Source organism: Aulonocara sp. 'chitande type north' Nkhata Bay, linkage group LG22, assembly GCF_057382095.1.
Source record: "Aulonocara sp. 'chitande type north' Nkhata Bay isolate Kocher_YH1m ecotype deep benthic linkage group LG22, A_spYH_male_GT1.1, whole genome shotgun sequence".
Lineage (NCBI taxonomy): Eukaryota > Metazoa > Chordata > Actinopteri > Cichliformes > Cichlidae > Aulonocara > Aulonocara sp. 'chitande type north' Nkhata Bay.
Window position 1 is genome coordinate 33,163,697 of NC_141364.1, and position 25,822 is coordinate 33,189,518.

Below are 25,822 nucleotides of genomic sequence, written 5' to 3' on the forward strand. Positions count from 1 at the left end.
CTGATGCCCAGGTCTGTCAGTTTCCTGATGAGTTGTGAGGGGTGGATTGTATTGAATGCTGAACTGAAGTCTATAAACAGCATTCTGGCGTAGGTGTTGTTGTTGTCCAGGTGTGAGAGGACAGAGTGCAGTGCGATGGAGACTGCATCCTCTGTGCTCCTGTTCTGGCGGTATGCGAATTGGTGGGGGTCCAGGGTGGGGGGGAGACAGGATTTGAAGTGTGCTAGGACCAGCTGCTCTAAGCACTTAGTGATGATGGGGGTGAGTGCTACTGGGCGGTAGTCATTGAGGCAAGATGGGTTGGAGTTTTTGGGTATCGGGACGATGGAGGTGGATTTGAAGCAGGCCGGTACCACAGCGTGGGCCAAGGACAGATTGAATATGTCTGTGAGCACTCCTGCAAGCTCCTCAGAACACGCTCTGAGAACACGCCCGGGGATGCCATCGGGACCTGCAGCCTTGTGGACATTGATCCTGCTCAGCACCGCTCCTACATCGGTGGGGGAGAGAGTCAGAGGTTGGTGGTCTGGCGTCATGTCTGCTTTGGTTGTGGTTGTGGGGTTCCCTCGCTCAAAACGAGCATAAAAGTTGTTGAGCTCGTTGAGGAAGGAGACATCAGAGGATGCAGGGGAGGGTTTGGTGGTCCTGTAGTCTGTGATGGTCTGGAGTCCTTGCCACATGCGTCGGGGGTTGGAGTTGGAGAAGTGTTCTTCTACCTTCTTTTTGTAATGGTGTTTGGCTTTTTTGATGCCCTTCTTTAGATTAGCCCTGGCTGTGCTGTAGGCGTGTGCATCTCCTGACCTAAAGGCGGTGTTGCGGGCCTTCAGGAGGAGACGAACATCCCGGTTCATCCAAGGCTTCTGGTTGGGGTACATGGTGATCCGTTTCTGGGTGGTGACACTGTCTGTGGTTTCGGAGATGTAATCCAGTACAGATGAGGCGTACTGGTCCAGGTCTGTGTGGGTGAACATATTCCAGTCTGTGTTTTTAAATCTGTCCTGGAGCACTGCCTCTGTCCCCATATAATGTTGTGCAGCCCGCTTGAGGGTCATCCTTTTTGTAAAACATGCTGCTGGTTCACATAGAGATCCACAGCGCTGTGTAAACTTACAAGTTTACAACTGCCAAAGCAAATAAAATCTTTTTAAAAAGACAGACCTTTCTCCTGAGATTCCTTCCAAAAATTTCTGAACACAAGACTAGCATGTGCTAGCAGAATAAGTATACAGATCTGCTTGAGGGAAGGAAAATAGTTCTACACAGAAGTAACACCCATGTTAGAAGAAACCCAAGGCTTGTTGGTGTTCAAACAGCTCTGCAAAACCTCCAACTTCACAAAAATAACATTTATGAGAAATCTCAATCAAGGCAGAGTGCTACATTGGGCAGATGCAGCAGGTCACCATCTGTTTAATTTAAGGGAAGCAAAGATTGGCTGACTATTCGACTGTTGGATACTAGCAGAGATGTGGCAAAAAAGCACTCCTGCACTCTTGTTAACAAATTCTTTTAAAAACAAAAGTTTATATATGGTAAAGAGAAATGTGGGCAAATATGCAAAATTTGACACTTAGATCTCCCAAAAAGCCCAGGCTTAGTTGACTTTGTGTGAATCTCACTTGGAAGCATACATTGTTTGTTTATAAGAGATAAAATTTTCAGATATTTCATGGCTATACGCTGGATACACAGATGGAGTCAAGATACAGTATATCTGAAAAACAAAGAATCTAGAGTTGAGAGTCTAGATTACGGTACGAGTATGGTAAGATGGGAGAGGCATGAAAGAGCCTTATTCAGGTGAGGCAGACAATCTGGTGGCAACTGGGTGCTGGAGCTGGTCCTTAAAATGGCTGCTGAAGAGGCTGATGAGCAACAGGTGAGCTAGCTGAAAAGCAGGAACTCAAGACTTCACCCATCGGTAGCTCCACAACCTGTCCGACCTAACACTCCCAAAAATGTTCTTAAGTACAGTAACAAAGTATTTGTACTTCCCACCTCTGGCAGTTGCTGAACTCAAGGACAGAATGAAGCTCATTATCTTTTTGAAATTAGACGTTTATTTTAGCAGCACTGGGTTAGGGTTAGGATACGGGATTGGTTAATGTACAATTCACAAAGTTCACGGCACATCCATGTACAATAGTGGAAAATGTTCCACTCTATGAAATTATGCTATAATATATTTTATAAATATTTTTATGGAAAGCTGAGCCTAACTGCACCCTACAGTGTGCCTCTTTACCCTGAAACCACTGCTTGCTTCAGTGTGGTTGATGTTGCTCTTATTTTGGCAGCGCTTCAAAAACAGAAGTGAAAGATTCCCGTTGAGTCTCGTGAGAAGATACAAATCTGTAAACTCAAATATGTAGCACTGCCTGCTATGGTGACCATTGTGAATAAGGGAGTAGCTGAAATCAGTTTCAAGACCGATTACATACGTCCATACAAATGCCATATCCGAGCATGTGGCGTAAAAAAGACCCACAGTTTACAGACTTATTTTATCCTCCACAGACAATGCAGTTTTGTGTCCACATTCTTTCTTCAGAATTGAGGATTATCACAGTTTTCCAGATGGGTTGGTTCAGGTCATGCTGCCAGTTTGTGTCCAACCCAAGTGTGACTGCTCATGTTTCTTGTCACACTCTGCATGTTCCTACATCAGGAAAGTTTGCAGAGTGAATTCACTCTTATTGCTCCTAAAGACCATACTCACTTGCAGAAGCAGGCACAGCAGCTGGTGGACACCACAGGCAAGTTGTTATGATTATTTCCTGGTCTGCTTGGAGTGCACTTGGAAGATGCATGTACAGCTTTTTCCCCTTGCAGCATAATCATTGTAGAGTGGTCAAATTGGAGGGTACATATGCGTATGTCTTTACAAAGCCTTACATTCATCCTGTGATGGCACAAATTTATGTTACCCAGACCCAAAGGCACCCTTGCAAACTTGTAAATGCAGAAAGTATAACAGGTGCTTCAGACCATCCTTAAAGCAAATACAAGCTGATAGCATGCTAACACAGGGAATGCCAAAACCAGGTGCACAAATGAAACACAACTATGTGTTTAAACTGTTGTTAAAAGCCTTTTTGTACTTTACAATTACTTTTTTTCCTCAGCTGTTGAGCAACAGATTGGATCAGACTCAGTGCGCTGTGCGGGGCTGCTCCACTGGATTAATGTTGTCACACAAAGATTCATTAGTGTGCAGCTGATGTACCTGTTAATCCACCCACCTATTCCTAACTTTGTCAATCACTGTCAGCGCCTTCTTGTCAGCTTGTTTGGCACCTCTCAGTCAGAGATATTTCAGATTCTCTCAAGTTCTTCTATGATCCCTCAGCCTAATCACCACGATCATCACCATCACAACATTCCTCCTCCTGCTTGATATCATAGACTAACACTTCTGTGGTGCTGCTTAACAAAACTCTCCTGTTTCTCTTTATTAGCAGCTCCTTTCTCCTGGTGAACAAGCTCCTGCTGAGGCCCTTCAGTCACCATCTCCCTGCTGACTGGCTTGTCATTAGACTTGCTGTAGTGGTCCCACTCTTCACCCAGCACACTCCCAGCATCACTCAGGTCGCCCAAATGCTCCACCGAGTCACACTTTTCCAGGTCGGAGGCGATGGTTTGAAGGCTGATAACCGACATGCAGTCTGAGCCGACCTGCTCTGCCTCCAGTTGCTCCCTCTGGCCCCAGCCACTCTCTCGGTGCCGCTCTACCCACAGTCTGGTTTTCTCACCATCTGCCCAATCGCTCTCAATAGTGTCGACTCCCACACAGCTACTGTCATGAATTCCAGCGGCAGTTCTGACCTCAGCTTCAGCACCTACAGGGGAGCTCCGACCCCCACAGATGGCAGGATGCCCCCTGCTAGCTCTGGCCCGCCCCCTCTGTGCATGGATCTGCTCACTGATCTGCTCCAGGTTCCGCAGGGCCACGGAGTAACGCATTTTTACTTTTGCCACTTGCTCCTCTAGCTGTACGACTTTAGCCTTATGCTCCTGCAAAAAAGGTTACAGCAAGTTAGGAAGGCTCACGCTGACACATTTAAACATCTCTACACTCCAATTAATTACACCTTGGTTAAAACAATGAATATTACATACACTCAACAAAAATATAAACGCAACACCTTTGTTACTGCTCCCATTCCCCATGGGATGGACGTAGAGACCTAAAATTCATTCCAGATACACAATATAACCATCCCTCCCAAACAGTGGTCACAAATCAGTCCAAATGTGTGGTAGTGGGCACATCTGCTATATTGAGATAATCCATCCCACCTCACAGGTGTGCCACATCAGGATGCTGATCTGACATCATGAGTAGTGCACAGGTGTACCTCAGACTGCCCACAACAAAAGGCCACCCTGGAATGTGCAGTTTTTTTGCGCTATTGGGGGTCTGGGGACCCAGAACCGGTCAGTATCTGGTGTGACCACCATTTGCCTCATGCAGTGCAACACATCGTCGCATGGAGTCTATCAGATTGTCAATTGTGGCCTGTGGAATGTTGGTCCACTCCACTTCAATGGCTGTGCGAGGTTGTTGGATATTCGTGGGAACTGGTACACGCTGTCGTATACGCCGGTCAAGCACATCCCGAACATGCTCAATGGGTGACATGTCCGGTGAGTATGCTGGCCATGCAAGAACTGGGACATTCTCAGCTGCCATCTGCCCTGAACAATGTGAACCATGATTCATCCGTGAAGCGCACACCTCTCCAACGTGCCAGACGCCATCGAATGTGAGCATTTGCCCACACAAGTCTGTTACGGCGACGAGCTGGAGTCAGGTCAAGACCCCGATGAGGACGACGGGCATGCAGTTGAGCGTCCCTGAGACGGTTTCTGACAGTTTGTGCAGAAATTGTTTGGTTGTGCAAACCAATTGTTCCAGCAGCTGTCTGGGTGGCTGGTCTCAGACGATCTTGGAGGTGAACCTGCTGGATGTGGAGGTCCTGGGCTGGTGTGGTTACACGAGGTCTGCGGTTGTGAGGCCGGTTGGATGTGCTGCCATATTCTCTGAAACGCCTGTGGAGACGGCTTATGGTTGAGAAATGAACATTCAATGCACGGGCGACAGATCTGGTTGACATTCCTGCTGTCAGCATGCCAATTGCACGCTCCCTCATTGCTTGTGGCATCTGTGGCATTTTGCTGTGAGACAAAACTGCACATTCCAGGGTGGCCTTTTGTTGTGGGCAGTCTGAGGTACACCTGTGCACTACTCATGATGTCAGATCAGCATCCTGATGTGGCACACCTGTGAGGTGGGATGGATTATCTCAATATAGCAGATGTGCCCACTACCACACATTTGGACTGATTTGTGACCACTGTTTGGGAGGGATGGTTATATTGTGTATCTGGAATGAATTTTAGGTCTCTACGTCCATCCCATGGGGAATGGGAGCAGTAACAAAGGTGTTGCGTTTATATTTTTGTTGAGTGTATATGCAGCTTCTTATACCATGAATGCAAGCCTTATCATTAGTTAGTAATTTTATTGTCCAGCATAAAGAAATTCACTCTTCACTTTTGTCAGTGATATTTTACACAGTAATTAATTTTGTGAGCGCCTGGGTGCAGTGGACCAAACAGAAAAGACGTCGTTACACGAATTTACTACTTTGAGGGTTTTACACCTAAACAGGTACACAATGTTTGATCTTTTGTATTTGAAGTAGAACTGGCTTAAGATGTGAAAAGTATAGCACACATGGTAAATCAAGTGGTTCTTATACAGCGCTTTTCTACTTTGAGCACTCAAATGCTTTACACAACTTGTACATTCACCCATTTGCACAAGCACTTTTTCCCACGCTAAGTGCTTCCTATCTAATGTTCACACACATTCATACTCCGATGGACGCGTCAGAGAGCAACATGGGGTTAGTATGCCTCACACAGACAACTTTTACAGACAATACATAAATAACTGCAAACTGCATTCTGATACTGTTGTGGGCACTATCTTGATTTTAAAAAGTTCTGATTTTTAACTGCAAGGACTGGGGGTGAGGAACCGCTAACTCTTCTAATGAAATTTGTTTTTCTTCAATTTTCAATATGTACGGCAACCACGTTCAGATAAAGGATTTGCTGCTTCTACAACAGCGAGTATTATCTGTTTGTGTTTAACTGAAAAGGGAAATTTGCAATGCAAAATCATGCAATGCATTCTCAGTGACTGTCACAGAGCTTTTTGGAGTAACTGGAATAACATTTCTTGTCTGCCTTGATAAAGTGTTTTACAGCTGAAAGGCTAATTCATGACTAATGAATAACTCAAAAGATATTTTTAAATTAATGATGGTACATACCTCCAAAATGTGATTGAACTGAGCCTTGAGTTCAAAGTAAGGCTTGGACTTAAGAATGACTTTCTTCAGGGCTTTCTGGAGAGTCTGGACTCGAGCTTCAGCATCCTGGCACAGTTGGGTGACTCGCTGGTGCTCTCGCTCACTGCGAAGGCGCTCCTCCTCTGCCTCATTCACCTGACAGGACAAAAACCATGACTAAGAGTAGGAACGCTGGATGGACACTTAGATCACACTTTAACTTCTGCCCAGATCCCAGGTTGGCACTGATATAAGCAGACATGCTTCTTTTTCAGTTGTCACAGTTATTAAAGATTTGACTAATAACATTAAAATGGTTTGTATTTAAATATTCAGCCACCATTAAATTAAAACTTTAGTCAGAAAAAGTTGGGATGTAAATAATCTGGAAGCCTTTATTTAATCAGAAATTAGACAAAACACAGATATATTTGTAACCATTACTATTAATGATTGTGTATTTGTTTGTTATAAAGAAGAACAGACAAACAACCACCTGAACTTTTTCATATAAGTGGAAATAGTGATGCAGCCACAGTCTCAGCTCCATGAACTGTTGTAGCTGTTTTGGTCTGTAGTAATGTAGTAAGGTTTCTAGTCCCTTGGGAAGGTTCCTGTGTTGGAGATTTATTTTTGGTGACCTTTTGTTCAGAAAGAATTATCTATAGCGCACTGATTTTAATTGTATAAACAGCACAACAACACTACCATCAGCAAGAGGCAGAAGTGTGTACCTTGGCGGTGGCATGGTTAAGCATCTCCTGCCAGGTTGGGTCCATGGTGTTCTTGTCAGCCAAAAGGCCTTGCTCTGCCACATACACCATCTCTCTGGCAGCAGTGTGCATGGACACAGCCCTCTCATATCTCAGAGCTGCCTTCTGGGTCTCCTGTTGGGCCTAAAGGAATAGATAGCAGCTATTAAAACACAGGAAAGAGATGCATGTTCGAACATACATGCATAGAGATAGTCTTTTCAGCATTAGAGCTATGATTTGATTTTTTCCATACTATTAACTCAGAGACTCTGGTTACATAAATTGATAATTGATATAATTTCATTAATGTAGACAGATACCACAACAGTTTAAATAGCTTTACTCCGTAGGGTTAAAAAAATATTCTCAAATAACTTATTTTTACTATTATGTACTCTCTGCCTACCTTGCTGCACATATTTTGGCAACATCCATAATGATCCTTTTTTTTTATTTCTGTTTTTGAAAACTAAAAAGTAAAAGTTAAAAAAAGTAACAATTGAAAACTCAAAAGTACTGTGCAGGGTCCACAGTGTGCAGTAAAATGCAACTCTGCGCTCAGTGACCCCGCTCTGTAACTCTGTGTTGTGGTTTCCACTCTGCAACTTGATGTGGAGCGCTGGACATAAACCTAACTTCCATCCATAGATTCCCAATAGACGCGCAGAGCCCCACAGCTGAATCCACAAATTAACGCTGAAAAAGACACAGTCAGCATCGCATCCTTCCCTATTTGTAGCTACCACTGTAAACAAAGTTTCTTCTGTTTTAGTGGACTTTGGGGTGAAAAGAGAAATCTTTACTTTAAAACATGTCACAGAACCATTGAGAGCTCAATCTGACGATTAACTTCAAATAACAGATTTCTGGTTGAAATGAAACGTCCAAATATTCCTCAGGCCTAAGATCTAATTTTTATCATGTGGGAAAGCTGATTATTTTCTTAGTGTGAGATTTGGTCCCTCGCTATAACGCGGTTCACCTTTCGCGGCCTCGCTCTTTCGTGGATTCTTCATGTGCAATTTTTCTCTCTCTCTCTCCTTTTTTTTTTTTTTTTTTTTTTATACAGCGCATTGTGTTCTGCATCCTGATTGGCTGTAGACCATTGTCAATAAATCTCATGCCGTGTCTCCTGTACAGTACAGGATGCGTTCAGCTTGTCAAACTGACATAAATCTTCCATCGCTAGCTGTGTGACTCTGAAGTGCTGCACTGTATGTTTGTAAGTTTTCTCCCCAACAAACACAACAATGTCGACGAGACGTCGTCACCTGCGGGTGCCTTTGGTCTCATTCTGTAATACTGAACTTATTCTTCTACGAAGGTTTGAACTTTGAAAGAGTTTAAACAAAAGAATGAAAAGTGTGAAAATAAATGTATAAAGTGTGTATTGAGGGGTTTTACACCCTTAAAACATCTATAATAATTGTAAAAAATAAAGTTGGCTACCTCGCGGGTTATTTTTAGAATGTAACTCCCACGATAGACGAGGGACCACTGTACACAAAACTGGATTTTTTGATTTCAGCCACTTCCTCCATGTGTCGATGGTAAATCCAATGTAGGGGCCTGGTCTGTGATACTTCCTCACCATCTGTCTTCAGCTGCACAAGGAACTCTGGAGCAGCTCATCTCTGGGGCCATTTTCCTGTTTTATTTATAGATGTTCTGAGTTTAATGCTGAATTGTGTCTCTGACACTCACTAATCCTTGTCCTCCATAGCTCACAGATCTCAGGATGCTGGACTTCAGTGGAGACCTCAGTGAGTCGTTCTTGGTACCCGCCCTCCATCTGTCTCCTCCTGTGTGTATTTTTCCAGCTGGGTATCTGATTACTTTTAAGCAGAGGTGGCAAAAGTACAGACTTCTTTTCTTAAGTACAAGTACAGATGCCTGTGTTGAAAAATACTCCAATAAAAGTACTGAAGCAACTTTTTTACTCAAGTAAAACTGAGAAAGAACAGGCTCTGAAATGTACTCAAAGTAAGTAAGTAAAAAGTAGCTTGTTGAAAACTGGTTTTACACAAAGGTACCTGAACCTTGTGCTACATTAATATGATAATAAAATAATATTAGTACACGAGAATACAAATTTTTGAATAGAAATTCTAAAGTCCTGAGTTTTAATCTGCCGTAGGACACATGCGGTGTAGGATCATTTGAAAAAACATTGTGTTGCCTGTAGGGCTGCCACGATAAGTCAACTAGTCACGATTACGTCGACTATCAAAATCGTCGACGACTGATTTAATAGTCGACGCGTCGTTTGAAGCTTTGTAAGATCACAAAAGACGCAGGAATAAGTAGCAGGATTTAAGAGTGTAATAACGGACTGAAACAGAAGATGGCAGCACTGCATGTACAAGGATGCCAGCTGCCGTTAAACCCCGAAGAAGAAGAAGAAGCCCTGTCCCAGAATTCATAGCGCGGCCCAGCTCAGTTTCCAACAATGGCGGCAGCTACTTAGTTTTAATATTACTCTTATTATTCTTTCTGGGTCACAAAATAAACGTTTAACATATTTTCAGGCGAGAATGTAGCTGTGTAAACCTCAAATATCTGCTCAGTTTATCAAGACACCACATACTTTCAAAAGCGCTCCGACGTTTTCGGAGACGTCTGTTACCCACTAGCTCGATAGCTAGCCGGGGGCTAGGTCACTAGCGCCGTGAGAACACCGGACTCCCGGCAAATCGTTTTCAAACCCACCGCCGTCTTTCGCTACTCAGGTTAAACATGATATATGAGTCACTTAGATAACTTACAAATGTTGTTGTTTGGCTTTTTTCAGTCTTTTATTTGTTCCTGAGTAAATCGGTTTGGCTGAGATCAAAGTTCTAGTTTTTACACAGCTGAGTAAACGTCAAGCAGACAGCTGATTATCAGAAGTGTGAGATGCTCAGAGTTTACTCCGGTGTCCTGTTATAGTTTAGATAGCAAGGAGTTTATTAAACTTCACCGAAACAATCTGCAGATTTCATTAAAATTTAATAAACTATCATCTTGTCTTTATTTTTAGTTAGCACCTTAAACACTTAAAGCTGTAAGCTAATGATAGTTATATAAGAGCAGATGCTGCTGGTGCAATAAGCTGTACCTGTACGTCCAATGGATGATGATCTGATTGGTCGACTAATCGCAAAAATAATTGGTGACTAGTCGACTATCAGAATAATGGTTTGTGGCAGCCCTAGTTGCCTACACTGTAGAGGGTGACTTCACCTCCTGAGCTAAACAGTAAAATTAGCACAGTCAGGGGTTACAGTGGGCAGGTGGGGGAACCCTAACATCTGTGTCGTGTCTCAGCATGGGGACAAAAATCACAACTCAAAATCATTTCTAACATGAGCTTCAGCAGATTTAGTGTACAGGATTGTGGATGTACACAACGATGTAAGCAGATCTTTTACAGCTATCTTCACTGATTTCCATTTCCTACACTGACATTATGCTGTACAATGTCTTTATATTAGACTGGATACAGTTGGTATAACGTCGGAATTCAGTGAGTTAATCCAACCATCATCATCTTAATTGTAAATCAGTCTGCTACACTTGATGTAAAACCAAGACTGACCACTGACACTGTGCACCACTCCAGCTTTACAATAACTTCACTGCAGTGTGACAAGCTAACGTCTTTAACCCATACAGAGTACAGAGTATTTTCATGCAACATTTGATTAACACAAAGTTAGTATAACCTGGTTTGTTTTGAAGTAATGTTCAATATGAGATTATACATGTACGTTTTAAATTTGCAAATCAGATTTCCAGGCTTTACTGAGCTGGCCTGCCTTTAAATCTAACCTCTCTGTGTCCCCTCCTGTCTTTTCTTACATCTTTCTCCATCTCAAAGTTCTCACACTCTTTTCTCTCCTTGGAAATACAGCAGCTATCAACACACTGCGCACAAACAGTTTGTATGTTTGCTGATGTTTGTTGAACTGACCAAAACATTGAGTCTGAAATTACCTGACACTTCAGAGACATCACTCCTTTCAAGCTTCCTCCTCTTCCATAGCACTAGCTACATTCTACTGTAAATGATGAACCAAAAGGAGTAAAAAGTACAGGTATTTGTTTAAAAAAGGGAGTAAAAGTAAAAAGTTTCAGAAAAAAACTGTACTCAGGTACAGAATTCTACTTGAGTACAGTAACAAAGTATTCGTGCTTTGTTTCTTGCAAAGTCACATGCATTGATGACTTGCATCATATTGCTACCGATCTGCTTTGTCTCAGCTCGTGTCTTATGCAGATATTTGTCTGTTACTGACATTCATGCATCTTTTTCATGATGGCCTGTGCAACACACAGGTACCTGCAGCTGTTCTGCTTTATGGGAATGCTGCCCCTTTAGAACTCAACCAGTCAGTTTTAGACATCCAGTCCAAATGACTTTCCCATGTCCTTGCTGTAGATCCTGGTGAGGTGGATCAGTGAGTTCACTCGTGGCATACAGCCTGATGTCATCCATTTACAGGAGGTGGCTGATGGTCACTCAGCTTCAAACAGCTGGCTTAGGGGTTTAAAGTCTATACAGAACAGCAGTGAGGACAGTGCATCAGCTTGTTGTCTTCTAAGGTCTCCCTAAGTTCCTGATGAATGTTATTGTCATGTGTTAGCCTTGTAAGGTGTGCCAAGTCCCTGACAGTGGCTTTTTCAATGATGGAGACAGTCCATGGTCTGTCGCCATCATTTCTCTTCACCTAGCACTGCCATCTGTTGCTGTCACTGTGACAGCTTTTTTTTAACCAAACTTACAGCTGATCATCTGGGTTTGCATACAAAAGAGCAGTACAGTGGTGTGTGCCTCACAGCAAGAAGGTCCTGGTTGGAATCCACCATCTCCCTGTGGCCTTTCTGTGTGGAGTTCGCATGGGTTTTCTCTGTGTACTCCGGCTTCCTCCCACAGGCCAGAGACATGCAATTAGGGTAGTTAGGTTGGTTGATAATTCTTAATTACCCATAGGTGTGAATGTCTGTGTCTCTGTGTTAGCCCTGCAACAGCCTGATAACCTGTCAGGCTGTACCCTGCCTCTTGCTCGTGGCCCCCCATGACCCTGATAAGGATAAGGGAAGAGAGTGGAGTGTAAGATTTAAGCTGTCAGACTGTGTTGAAGAGGTCCACACTTCAGCATGTCTTCTGAGCAACCAAATAAAACAGATGTGCTCGTGTTACTGTTGTTAATTCTGTGTATAAAAATTGATATTTCATTCGTCAAATACAGCCAAACACACCATCCACTGATGGCCACATTCCACACCATGAAATTCACATTGAAATAAACTGTTATACTCTCTATTAAGATTTAGAAGGCTCAACCTTCCCATTCCCTGTCACATACATACTAATCAAGAATCACCATTTACAGGACTTCATGTGACTTCATGTGATATATTCTGCCACAGTCGTTTGTTCTTGTGTTAAGCTGTAGAAAGCACATTACACTGCATATAGCTGTGGATGGAAGGAAGGTCCTGCTCACACATTGCCTTGTCTCAGATAGCTATGCCTTCAGCCATGACTGGGACTGAAACTGACACAACTTGGGACCTCCATGGCCCTTCACCACACTGACATGCTGCTGGGTACCTCACCTAAGAACGTCAGCTGCTAATTGCCAACATACAATAGCTAAAGATATGACCCCAGTAAAAGGAGGTGAGCTTCTCTAGCAGTCGAAAATGTTTCATACACTGATGCACAATTATCTCTTTGAAGAAATAAAGCACTGCATCGAACTCTAGCTGCCTCCAGGGCACAGCTGCATTTTTCCCAACCTGTTCCTACAGCCTGTTTTTCAACTGGGACCTGGACTGGCAGTGTCCTTCACCATCCTGTGGGTAGGTCGTTGTAGCTCTTCTTGACTGAGCCCAGCCCCATGGCCTAAAGCCTAACCAGCCCAACCACCTCTTGAACTCCAAGCCTCAGCAACCCTGTCCCAGATTGGGTAACCTGTACCCACCTTTTGAATATCTTGCCCAGCTCAGGTGGTAGAGCAGGTAAGCTACTAACCGGAAGGTTGGCGGTTCAATCCCAGGCTCCACCAGTCTGCATGCCAAATATCCTTGGGAGAGATACTAACCCCGTGCTGCTCTCTGATGCATTCATCGGAGTGTGAATGTGCATGAATGTTAGACAGTAAACAGTTTAGAAAAAGTGCTTGTGTGATTGGGTGAATGAATTAGTTGTATAAAGCGCTTTGAGTGCTCAGATAGAGTAGAACAGCGCTATATAAGAAGCAGTCCATTTACCATACTTTGTGCTTAGCAGCTCTAATAAACTGCTAACTGATTGCATATATCTCACTCTGTTGACTTGTGAGCAGTAGAAACACATACCTCTTTGGCAAGTCTGCGAGCTTCATAATAAGGCCTTGCTTTGTCAATGCACGCACCGAGCTGGGAGCCCTGGGCATTGAGCTTCCTGGCAGAATCAGTCAGGATCCTCCTGTAGCTCGACCTGGCGTCCTGAGGGAGCACATGCATAAGATTGCACATTACATTACACACCGTGAGTCTTGACACGACTCACTGTGGCATCTGGAGCTGTGACAGGAAGACAGGAGTCAAGTGTACAAACACTTTGAGTAGGTTAAGCAGGCACCAGAGAAGGGAAAAAGGGGTTTATTGTTATATCCGTGACCTACATTCTAAGTTCTGTGATTGACATTCAACATATCGCTTAAACAAACACCACTTTACTAAAACCTTCACCTCAGTTTAGAAACATAACATAGCTGCTAGCGTACACATAACACCTCACAGATAATGGTCAGAGATGCACTTGCTTTTGAACCATGAGCATTTTAAATGTACTTCTGCTATGCTCATAGATTTTCTTTGGATAGGTTACTGAAATATTTCAGCATCTGCACTCACAGAATTCAGATTAAGACACTGTGGAAGCAAAAAAGAAATATGTGGTCTGAAAGGTTCTGTAGTAGAGCTTTTTCTACCTTAAAATAAGAGAATTTCTAGTTTCTTATGAAAAAACAAGATCCAGCAGTAATCATAGCAGGCTTCATTTTAGCACTTCTCTAAATGTTTCTAATTAGTGTTTAATCAAGCAGTGATCACAGCTTCATAAATGGAACGCAGCTGGAGATTAAAATTATGCCTACGGGACAAAAAACGTACAAAATTACTTGGCAAGGAAAAACAGTTTCAAATGAATGTTACAATTGCTATGGTGTGCAAAGGGTATGTGGAGTTTCAGCCACTCAACCATGCAAGACTTCTGTCCCCCGATCTTTAATCTTTTCTTCACCCTTGCAACAACCATCTAAGTAAATGTGACAAATATGCAAAATATGAGACAAATAGAAGATCCATAAGTGGCCAGTGATATGCTATTCCTGTTGTTGTGGTGTACTGCGATGCCTCAGTAGTCAGCTGATTTATATAGGGGCTTTGACAGGAAGCTGTTCAGCCAGCTGACCACTGTTCTCGAGACGGTCAACCACCTGCTTCAGGCTGGTCAGCACTGTTCTCAGATCTTAAGGCAGTGCTGTTAGAGGGTCAGTCTCATTACTACTGATCTGTGAACAACTTAGGAAACGAGTTTATGTAAGCTGTCACACTGCACATTCAATGATCTGTTTTTACACTGAATCATTGCAAAAGGCCTGCATGGATCTACAGATTGATATTAATTTCTTCGACACTCTGAGAGCAATTTGAGCACTTTGAAAAATCTGCAGTGAATGTGCGCTCGTCATAGAAAGATCAACTACAGGATACCAAGAGGCACAAAGTGTTTGCAGATAAAGACAGAGCACAAAGTCACTTGGCTGCTTAGACCACAGACTGGCTGCACAGCAATCATGAAAAGTTTAGAAACTTATTGAACATAAAATCTTGGGTTGTGAACACTGTTCATAAACCTGCTAATGCAATACTACCCATGTGAACTGAGATAACCCAGTTTGATGCTTTCTTCACAGCAAATAAGACAAGTCTCATTTGGATGAAACGCGGTGTGCAAATAATGCTTTTAAAGATGCCAAGAATTTAAAATGAACTGAGGCTACGTCCACACGTACCCGGGTATTTTTGAAAACGCAGATTTTTCTATGCGTTTGCACCTTTCGTCCACACGTAAACGGCGTTTTCGGTCACTGAAAACTGAGATTTTTAAAAACTCCAGCCAGGGTGGATATTTTTGAAAACTCAGTTTTTGCATTTACGTGTGGACGAGAAAAACGGAAAAAAACGCAGAAAACGCAGCGTCAAAGGTGTGCGCCTTTTTTGACGTCACACTGTGCACCGCGTTATTGTTTCGGTGAAATGAATTTCTACAATACTGTTACTTGTACTCTCTGCAGTGTAAATGCTTACATACACACACAGTTACTGTCCCTCCACACATACGACTCGGTTCTAGTGATGTTCGATTCGTGAACGAATCGTTCAATACTCGAGAATCACTTTACTGACTCGTGAATCATGATTCACAAGCCCAACTGACTCACTGACTCATCCCTGTTGCTGTTAGCAAACTAATTCCATTAGTAGAAATATATCTAGCTTATAATTAAAATTGTGGGGGGGAAAAACAACAGCCAGTTTCGTAACAAAAGCATTTCTGCTCTGAACTGGAAGAAAAACCCCTGAGTAGAAGCTCACATCAAGAAAATAGCTCCTCGGTTCACAGTAGCATCGCGCTGCTAACATGCTAACAGCACATTTGAGCTACTCACCCCCTCCCTTCCTGTGCTGAATCGTAAGCATAAGCGAATCACTCAGGACTCGCTCACCCCCTCCCTCCTGTGCTGAATCAAAGAGCGAATGAATCACTCAGGACTCACTAACCCCCTCCCTCCTGTGCTGAATCGTAAGCATAAGCGAATCACTCAGGACTCACTAACCCCCTCCCTCCTGTGCTGAATCAAAGAGCGAGCGAACGAATCACTCAGGACTCACTCACCCCCTCCCTCCTGTGCTGAATCAAAGAGCGAGCGAATCACTCAGGACTCACTAACCCCCTCCCTCCTGTGCTGAATCAAAGAGCGAACGAATCACTCAGGACTCACTAACCCCCTCCCTCCTGTGCTGAATCGTAAGCATAAGCGAATCACTCAGGACTCACTCACCCCCTCCCTCCTGTGCTGAATCAAAGAGCGAACGAATCACTCAGGACTCACTAACCCCCTCCCTCCTGTGCTGAATCAAAGAGCGAACGAATCACTCAGGACTCACTAACCCCCTCCCTCCTGTGCTGAATCAAAGAGCGAACGAATCACTCAGGACTCACTAACCCCCTCCCTCCTGTGCTGAATCAAAGAGCGAGCGAACGAATCACTCAGGACTCACTCACCCCCTCCCTCCTGTGCTGAATCAAAGAGCGAGCGAACGAATCACTCAGGACTCACTCACCCCCTCCCTCCTGTGCTGAATCAAAGAGCGAGCGAACGAATCACTCAGGACTCACTAACCCCCTCCCTCCTGTGCTGAATCAAAGAGCGAACGAATCACTCAGGACTCACTAACCCCCTCCCTCCTGTGCTGAATCAAAGAGCGAACGAATCACTCAGGACTCACTCACCCCCTCCCTCCTGTGCTGAATCAAAGAGCGAGCGAACGAATCACTCAGGACTCACTAACCCCCTCCCTCCTGTGCTGAATCGTAAGCATAAGCAAATCACTCAGGACTCACTAACCCCCTCCCTCCTGTGCTGAGTCAAAGAGCGAGCGAACGAATCACTCAGGACTCACTAACCCCCTCCCTCCTGTGCTGAATCATAGAGCGAGCGAACGAATCACTCACTCACCCCCTCCCTCCTGGCTCACAGCTTCTTCTTCTTCTTGGTTGGCAACCAATGTTAAGGCGCATTACCGCCCCCTGGCTCACAGCGCAGTGGACATTTAGATGAGAAAATATATATTTGACACACTTAAGGAAAATACTAATAAAATACAAATAAACAAAATAAATGTTTATTAAGCAATTTTGATAAGAAATTGCTTAATTTTAGAAATGTTTTTGCTCTTTGTTCTCTATAAAATAGTTGTTGTTTTTTTGTTTTTTTTATCATTCATCTTAGCAGTGGGATTTACATGAAAAGGGAAACAAATTAAGTTTGAGTGAAAATGTAAAATTTTCGCACTCTCTGGTCAACTGACTCAGTGAATCAAATGACTCAAAACACCCGATTCACTTTGGTGAGTGACTCATTAACACTCGATTCAGTAAAAAGAATCAAATTTACCATCACTACTCGGTTCTGCTTCTATGCCCCAGCTTTGTTTACTTTTTCCCACCGAGGCTTCTAGACTTCTGATTGGCCAACATTTCTACACTGTTAGGAATATATCGCCACCTGCTGCTTTGGCATGTTCCTAGCAGCGTTTTCCTTCATTTCTGCCTTTACATGTGGACGGGATTATTTTTAAAACGGAAACGGAAAATCTCCGTTTTCAAAAATACCCGTGTACGTGTGGACGTAGGCTAAGTAGAATGCAAAAACAGCAGTGCACTCTCACTGATGGCGTCCAACCCGACTTGCTGTGACAGAGTCTGCAAAAAAAAAGAAAGCCTGAGAGAAAAGTCTTTACAACCCTAACACACACCGTCACGCAAACGCACACACTAGGGCTGGGTATCGTAACTGACTTCTAGAATCGATTCGATTCGATCCACAATTCGATCGACTCCATTTGAATCAGGGAAACTTTGCCTCAGACAGTCAGAAATATTATAATTCTGATCACTTATCAGTTCATATCCATATTTTTATATCTATAAAAAGAAAGCTGACACTTGTGAGACTTTATCAAAGGTGTGAGCATCACAGCAGAGGCCTTTGTGTCAAAGTAACTGAGGATAAAACACAGAAAAACATGAAGGTGATTTTCGTGTCCTGTCTTCTTATAGCAGATAACCTTAATAATACTCTGCAGTAGAACAAAAACAGAAGAAAACCATGAATCAACATTTGAACATTACCTGATGCTGCTGAAGTGACGCAGAGCAAAGTTACAGAGGTTTTATTAGAGACACAGCTGCACAGATGCAATTTTGCATCATTTTAAAAACAGAACAGCAGAAATGAGGCTTTCTTGTCGGAAGTTAAATTTAAAAAGAAAAAAAACAGCAGCCGACAGCGCTGTGCATAACAGTAGACTTGTGCATAATAAGCACGCGAATAATGCAGAAAACAGAGATTTGAGATGGGAAACTGCTCTTGAAGTACACAGGGAGAGAGAGAGCTGTGCATGAAGTGTGATTTTATCGTGCTGGAAGCAAAACAGCAAAAGTCAGAGGGAATTCATGACGATGTTTATGTGAAACGAGACGTGAAGCGTAGTTTGGATCTTCTTTTGCTGCTGGTTCAGTCAACTTTGTTTGGAGAGACAAAACTGCAGCTTCAGAATCTGTGAGCTGTCGGCTTTCAGCCCCGATGGCGTGTCCATGTACGTGCCGTCGTGAGAAAGCCGACAGCTCACTGATTCTGATGCGTTAGCCTGTCCGCGCTTTGTGTTTACGTCTTTGTGCAGAATCTGTGTAGTGCTCTCATTTACTGTTTTAACTGTTTGCTAGTTTAACCCGAGATTCTGGTATTTCTGGCAAAATGAATTTATATTTAAAAATCAATTCAGGGTTTTAATGAATTGATATCACATTATTCAAGCTAGAATCGGAAAATCGATAATCAAAACCCACCCCTAGCACACACACTGAATTATGAAATGACGTTTTTCTAGTTCTAGTTTGGCTGACCTAGGCTACTTGTAACTTCTTTTCATATCCAGAAAGAAAGAAAGAAAGAAAGAAAGAAAGAGGTGTCCAGAAGAGAAAAAGAGGGCAAAGAGGGATGTAATGCTGACAGTCGTGGGGTCACAGCCGTGTTTTGGAACCATTCACCGGTGAGCTGGCACAGTGTAGGGGCTTGCTGCTACGATGCTTGTTAGCTTTCGGTCGCTCGTCGCCCTCCTTCCCTCCTGTGGTTAGCTTACTGGGGGGAACAGCGCTGGCGTGGACTGAAGTCTTTTTTACGTTCTGACCCAAATGATGTTTTTTAGAATGAGTTGAAGAGGACTTTCACTGACTCCATGTCTGAGCAAACTTCCACAAGGAAATTATTAAATCTCCGCCAAGGTAACGCAGCACAATTTGTGGTCGAGTTCCGGACTGTGGCAGCCAAACCAGGTTGGCCCAAATAAATGTCTCAGCTGTTTTATTTCAAGCTTTGAATGACCGGATGATTGATCAGTTAATGTCCGGTGACAAACCGTGGTGTCCTTCTCTCTCAGAATTTACAATCTTTTAAAAGAGAGTAAGTAAAATGTATTTATATAGCACTTTTTAAGACAGAAATCTGTTACAAAGTGTTTACAGGGGATAAAAAAACATATCAGAGGGAAGCCAAAAAAATTACACGACCCCCAGAGCATCCGCCAAGGCCAGCTTTGAGCCCATGGTAATACACTCAACAAAAATATAAACGCAACACCTTTGTTACTGCTCCCATTCCCCATGGGATGGACGTAGAGACCTAAAATTCATTCCAGATACACAATATAACCATCCCTCCCAAACAGTGGTCACAAATCAGTCCAAATGTGTGGTAGTGGGCACATCTGCTATATTGAGATAATCCATCCCACCTCACAGGTGTGCCACATCAGGATGCTGATCTGACATCATGAGTAGTGCACAGGTGTACCTCAGACTGCCCACAACAAAAGGCCACCCTGGAATGTGCAGTTTTTTTGCGCTATTGGGGGTCTGGGGACCCAGAACCGGTCAGTATCTGGTGTGACCACCATTTGCCTCATGCAGTGCAACACATCGTCGCATGGAGTCTATCAGATTGTCAATTGTGGCCTGTGGAATGTTGGTCCACTCCACTTCAATGGCTGTGCGAGGTTGTTGGATATTCGTGGGAACTGGTACACGCTGTCGTATACGCCGGTCAAGCACATCCCGAACATGCTCAATGGGTGACATGTCCGGTGAGTATGCTGGCCATGCAAGAACTGGGACATTCTCAGCTGCCATCTGCCCTGAACAATGTGAACCATGATTCATCCGTGAAGCGCACACCTCTCCAACGTGCCAGACGCCATCGAATGTGAGCATTTGCCCACACAAGTCTGTTACGGCGACGAGCTGGAGTCAGGTCAAGACCCCGATGAGGACGACGGGCATGCAGTTGAGCGTCCCTGAGACGGTTTCTGACAGTTTGTGCAGAAATTGTTTGGTTGTGCAAACCAATTGTTCCAGCAGCTGTCTGGGTGGCTGGTCTCAGACGATCTTGGAGGTGAATCTGCTGGATGTGGAGGTCCTGGGCTGGTGTGGTTACACGAGGTCTGCGGTTGTGAGGCCGGTTGGATGTGCTGCCATATTCTCTGAAACGCCTGTGGAGACGGCTTATGGTTGAGAAATGAACATTCAGTGCACGGGCGACAGATCTGGTTGACATTCCTGCTGTCAGCATGCCAATTGCACGCTCCCTCATTGCTTGTGGCATCTGTGGCATTTTGCTGTGAGACAAAACTGCACATTCCAGGGTGGCCTTTTGTTGTGGGCAGTCTGAGGTACACCTGTGCACTACTCATGATGTCAGATCAGCATCCTGATGTGGCACACCTGTGAGGTGGGATGGATTATCTCAATATAGCAGATGTGCCCACTACCACACATTTGGACTGATTTGTGACCACTGTTTGGGAGGGATGGTTATATTGTGTATCTGGAATGAATTTTAGGTCTCTACGTCCATCCCATGGGGAATGGGAGCAGTAACAAAGGTGTTGCGTTTATATTTTTGTTGAGTGTATATTCTCCTTCGATCAGCTCCTAATTCCTTGCCCTCTCCTTCAGAGCCCCAGCCTGAACACATTCAGATCAGGTATTGTAGGCTTGAGAGGCTAACCAGTGTGCAAGTATCTTTAATATGGTCACTCGGGACACTTTCTCACTTCCTGTCCTGCGCAGCCAAAAGAGCCTGCCCACCTGTAGTTTTGGGCGTACATGTTGGATTTGGAGGAGACAATCCGAAAAGGCCTGCAAATTGACCATTGATCTTGGCTCAGGTCCCCTGGCCACCGCTATGTCCCCACAGCTGTTTGTTCTGCTGTGATTTACTTGGCTCAGACCGCCCACCTCGCCTGCCTGTACATCTAAGCTGTTTTTCTTCAAGCTTTGAATTCCACCTCGGGGTGAGCAGAACCATAAGTCTCCTCAGACGCCGTTTCTGGAGGGGCATGTTGGAGAAGGACATCAGGCAGTCTGTTGCAACATGTGCCACCTAAGCCTGAAGCAAACGTAGCACTCGACGAGCGTCAGCCAAAAATCTCAATAAAGGGATGGACAAGGCCAGTAATATCCTGGGGATGGAGTTGGACTCTAAGACGGTGATGGCGTGCTGGGTAGTCACAGGAGCACATCAGCATCAGCAGCATCAGTGAGACATAACCTTTAAAGACGGAGGAAATCAATTCTTGCTCCAGAGAGTATTAGGCCCCATATTAGACAACATCTGGGTCCTTTCTCATCCACGGTAAAATTAATTTTAAAATGATCAAATTAATTTTTGATCATTTTCTGTTTTTTGATGCTTATATCAAGTCTGTGACCCGCTCCTGTTTTTTTCATTTAAGAAATATTGTTAAACTCAGGACTATTGTCTCCAGAGGTGAAATGGAGATGCTTGTTCGTGCCTCCATCGCCTCCTGATTAGATTATTGTAATGTTTTCTTCTCCTGTCTGTCAAAGTTTTCTTTAAATCACCTTCAAGTGGTCCAAAATGCTGCACCAAGGCTTTTAACCCACAGTCATAAATTCTCTCGTATCAGTCCATTGTTAAAGTTCTTGCACTGGCTTCCGGCTGAGTGCAGCGGAAGCCATATACATTTAATTTGTATAATATACTAGGTTATTTCTAATTGTGCTATTTGTATACATTACATTTATTTTGTTTGTTTTTTTCACTTTTTAATACATGTTATTGTTTAATTCAGTTACTTTTCTTACTGTTTTGGAGCAACTGTGACCACATCATTTCCGCAGGCATTAATAAAGTGTTCTGATTCTCACTCAGGTAACCAGAAAACTGGCTGCTCGTTACATAGGTCCATACGAGATGGACTCAGTGATCAGCTGTCAGACTCAGGCCACTCCCAATGCTATGCAGTCAACCCACTTTTCGTGTCTCACATATCAAGCCGGTGCAGTCCAGCACATTGCGCTCTCTGTGTTTCCAGTTTTGCACACTTGGATCATCATTGGCTAAGCTCTATTAGGAACCAACTTCCTCTGATGCTGGTCATCCTCACTCACTCTCTGCTTGCCTGCAACTTACCTGTCAGTTGCTGCTGCCCTTACCTTTTGGCCTCCTGGAGTACTATGGATCTCACCTGCCTGGCCTCCTATTCGCTACCACGTACCACCACTCTGGAAAAAGAGCAGACAGGTCGGACATCCTATTCCACTCATTGCATCACTGAGAACCACCCTGCCCTCTTTCCTTGCTTCGTCCTGCAAACCAGTAAGCCAACCTTCTTTAGTCACCTTCACGCTCTGTGAATAACACATCGCTCTCTCTGTTGCAGTAGCTCTCGCTCACTTTGACCTTAGTGATCCCTGTGTTAAATAAAGTTTTTAAAAAAATGAAACGTCAACTTTCAGGTCCAACCAGTACACAGCAGCTGCTCGGCCTTGACTGACAGACAGACAATGCTCAAAGAGCAGTGGAGGAAAACAGAAGACAGTCACAACAGAGGCAGCAGCAGGTGTGTGTTTGTGTGAGGACAGTCAGAATATGCCCCAGTGAAAGCAAAAACAGAGCTGTTTTGGGTTTTTATATTTTCCATTTATCATTAGCCATTTCAAGCAGTATTATAATTGTTACGCTGTTCTGGCTTTTTATTTTAGAGCGAGGCATAGTGCACTCTTCATGATGAAGCGTGTACAGTACATGCCCTCTATTTCCTTACACAAATTTGAATACATAAAACTGGATATTTAATTTTAATGTTTTTTTATTTGGCCTACACAGATGTAGAAATAATTACTACATATAATATATAATAATGACTACATAACAAAGGTTGGGGGACCAGCGGTCTGTAACACCGTAGTTCAGACCTGGTTAATACATGCTGAGGTGGGTGGTTGGTGATGGGTTTAGCTGTGGACACGGTCAAAAACCAAACCTCGGGCCAGCACTGACTTACCGGCCAGTCAAAAGCAGCAGGCAACGTTCTGAGAACAGCAGCAGGCTGCTGCCATTACTATGGGAGCAGCATACCACTGGCCACTTTTGGATCTCAGTACTCCTGAAGATCCAACATCCTGGAGTGGGTGTCCTGGCCAAGGGAACCAAAATGTTCCCCACTTCAAGAAACACAGTAAAGCCAGCCCTCACTATATACGAGGCATTACAGTAACAGAAACTGAGACCAAAGTCCTCTAAAAGCGATCTTCAGTGCCTGTATAAATGGGTGTGAATATGACATGTTGCATAAAGCACTTTGAGTGCTTGAGTAGGTTAGAAAAGCACTATAACCAGTCCATTCACCACATATTGTGTGTGTGCAGGAGACCAGATGGGATGGAAGCAAGGACAAGAGATTAAACAGCTCTCTTATGGTGGATATGGATAGGGTCAGTCTGGAAGAAGTGCATGAAAACAGTGCTGTGGATATGAAGAGAGTGTCAGACAGCATCATGAGTGTGAAGCGGGACATCAAAGGGGTGATGTTGAATGTTTTCAGTGCGTATGCCCAACAGGTTGGATTTCAGTTAGAAGAGAAAGGAATTTGGAAGTGAGATGGATGAATGGGTGGAGTGTGTCTTCAAGACTGAGAGATTTGTGATTGAAGCAGACTTGAGTGGACTGGTAGATGAAGGTAACACAACTGATGAGAAGGTGTTGGATTGGAGAGTGATGCAGAAGGACAGATGGCAGTGGATTTTGCCAAAAGGATGGAAATAATGGCTGCGGTGAACACATGATTCAAGAAGAGGGGGGGAACACGGGATGATCTATAAGGAGGAGGATACTATACGTTGGACTACATCAGGGGTCCCCAATCCCAGTCCACGAGGGCCAGTGTCCCTGCAGGTTTTAGATGTGTCCTTGATCCATCACAGCTGATTTAAATGGATAAATTACCTTCTCAACATGTCTTGGAGTTCTGCAGAAGCCTGGTAATGAACTAATCATGTGATTCAGGTGTGTTGACCCAGGGTGAGATCTAAAACCTGCAGGGACACCGGCCCTCGTGGACTGGGATTGAGGACCCCTGGACTACATCCTATGGAGAAGGTGCAATCTGAAAGAGAAGATTGCTAGATGGAGAATGTACCTAGGAAGCATCAGATGTTAGTCTGCAGGATGACTTTGGTCATCAAGAAGTGGAAGCGAGTGAAGGCAGAGGCAAGGAATAAATGGTGGAAGCTCAGGAAAAATGAACGTTGCAGAGATTTCAGGGAAGAGTTAACAGATGACTGGGTAAGTACAGAATGAAGAAGAACAGAGAGAAACAGACGGGGGAACATTAGTGAGTAAAAGCCTAATGAAATGTTTTCCTTGTGCTTCACAGTGTTAATATATGGAAACCTGTTTCCACAGACTGACTCTTTGAGCATGGATACTGCTGATTTCAAGTAAAATGTATTCTTCATATTTATCATTTATTTCATGACATATTATATCTTTAGTGTTGGGTAATGTTGAAATTACATTCACCTTAAGATCGCTTTTACTTTGCAATGGGGTCTCGGGTTTTGTTACCCTAATGTACGAACAAAACGCAAAACTACGTGGGGGCTGGGGTGTCCGCAGGTTTACTGTGACCTCCTCACATCCAGCTGCAGCTCCAGCTTGTTGATCTCTTCGCTAGCTTGGTTGAGGTGCTCCAGCTCCTCCTGGAAACACACGGGAAAGACGACGTGTTTTAAAAGCAGAATACAACCAGACAGCTAGAAATATTGTTAGACAGGGGATGGGCTTGACCCAGGCGTCGGTCTGTGTCAGGAGCAGATCGTTGCCATGTACGGTCGGCGTTTATCGTAGTTTTGTTTGGCTCGGGAAATATGACGCATTTGCTAATGCGGGGAGGGAAACGGTCCTTTAGCAACATACCTGAATTCTTGGGTCCAATTCCTCCTCGTATTCCTCTCCGTTTTTAATCTGGCTGTTAGACTCTCCATCATTCCCACAGTCTGCTCCCACTTGCTTTCTCATCGTGGTTCTGCCGTCTCCGCCTTTCGCCTCTTCTCCCGGCGTCTCCTCCCGCAGACCGGCCGGGTTGGGGCTTCCTGCACGCTTCAGAGTTTCACGCGAGGTCCCAGGCTCCATGGGCGGCCCAGTCGTTCGGCTGCTGTGATATTTCTTTAACCTCCCGGTACAATAATGTGTCAGTGTTTAGGGCAGTGGAAGGTCGCCTCGCGTGTACTCATACTTTGAGTACGAGTATGTGTACAAACTAGTGATGGGATTTCCAGCTCTTTTTAGAGTACCGGCTCTCTCGGCTCGACTCACTAAAAAGAGCCGGCTCTTTCAGCTCCCAACCGGCTCTTTAGGTTGTTTTGTTGCTTCAATGAATTTATTATTAACAACAATATAAAATTATGCACAAAATGAATTACTAATGTAAAAAAAAGTGGTTTTATTTATATATGTTTATATATAAATATATGCGGTGGCCCCAAGAGACAAAGCACGTACAAACTCCAAAACACATTTCTAG

General features: G+C 43.9%; 1 protein-coding gene across 1 annotated transcript; it reads right to left on the reverse strand.

Moving 5' to 3' along the window:
- Nucleotides 1-2,037: 2,037 nt before the first annotated feature.
- On the reverse strand, nt 2,038-25,567 carry sh3bp5lb (SH3-binding domain protein 5-like, b). Its single transcript, XM_086281160.1, has 6 exons — nt 25,216-25,567; nt 24,936-24,998; nt 13,463-13,591; nt 7,097-7,258; nt 6,345-6,518; nt 2,038-4,014 (listed from the first exon to the last, which is right to left on the reverse strand). Exons 1-6 carry the CDS (start codon nt 25,429-25,431, stop codon nt 3,400-3,402), a joined length of 1,359 nt encoding a protein of 452 aa, XP_086137286.1. The 5' UTR covers nt 25,432-25,567; the 3' UTR covers nt 2,038-3,399.
- Nucleotides 25,568-25,822: the final 255 nt, after the last annotated feature.

What these genes read in the sequence shown, in the direction of transcription:
- sh3bp5lb (XM_086281160.1), bottom strand. Translation starts at nt 25,431, where the DNA reads ATGGAGCCTGGGACCTCGCGTGAAACTCTGAAGCGTGCAGGAAGCCCC. An exon ending in TTAACCATGCCACCGCCAAG is followed by an intron (nt 6,519 to 7,096) that starts GTACACACTTCT and finishes TTGTCCTGTCAG; the next exon opens with GTGAATGAGGCAGAGGAGGA. An exon ending in AGTTCAATCACATTTTGGAG is followed by an intron (nt 4,015 to 6,344) that starts GTATGTACCATC and finishes CCTTTTTTGCAG; the next exon opens with GAGCATAAGGCTAAAGTCGT.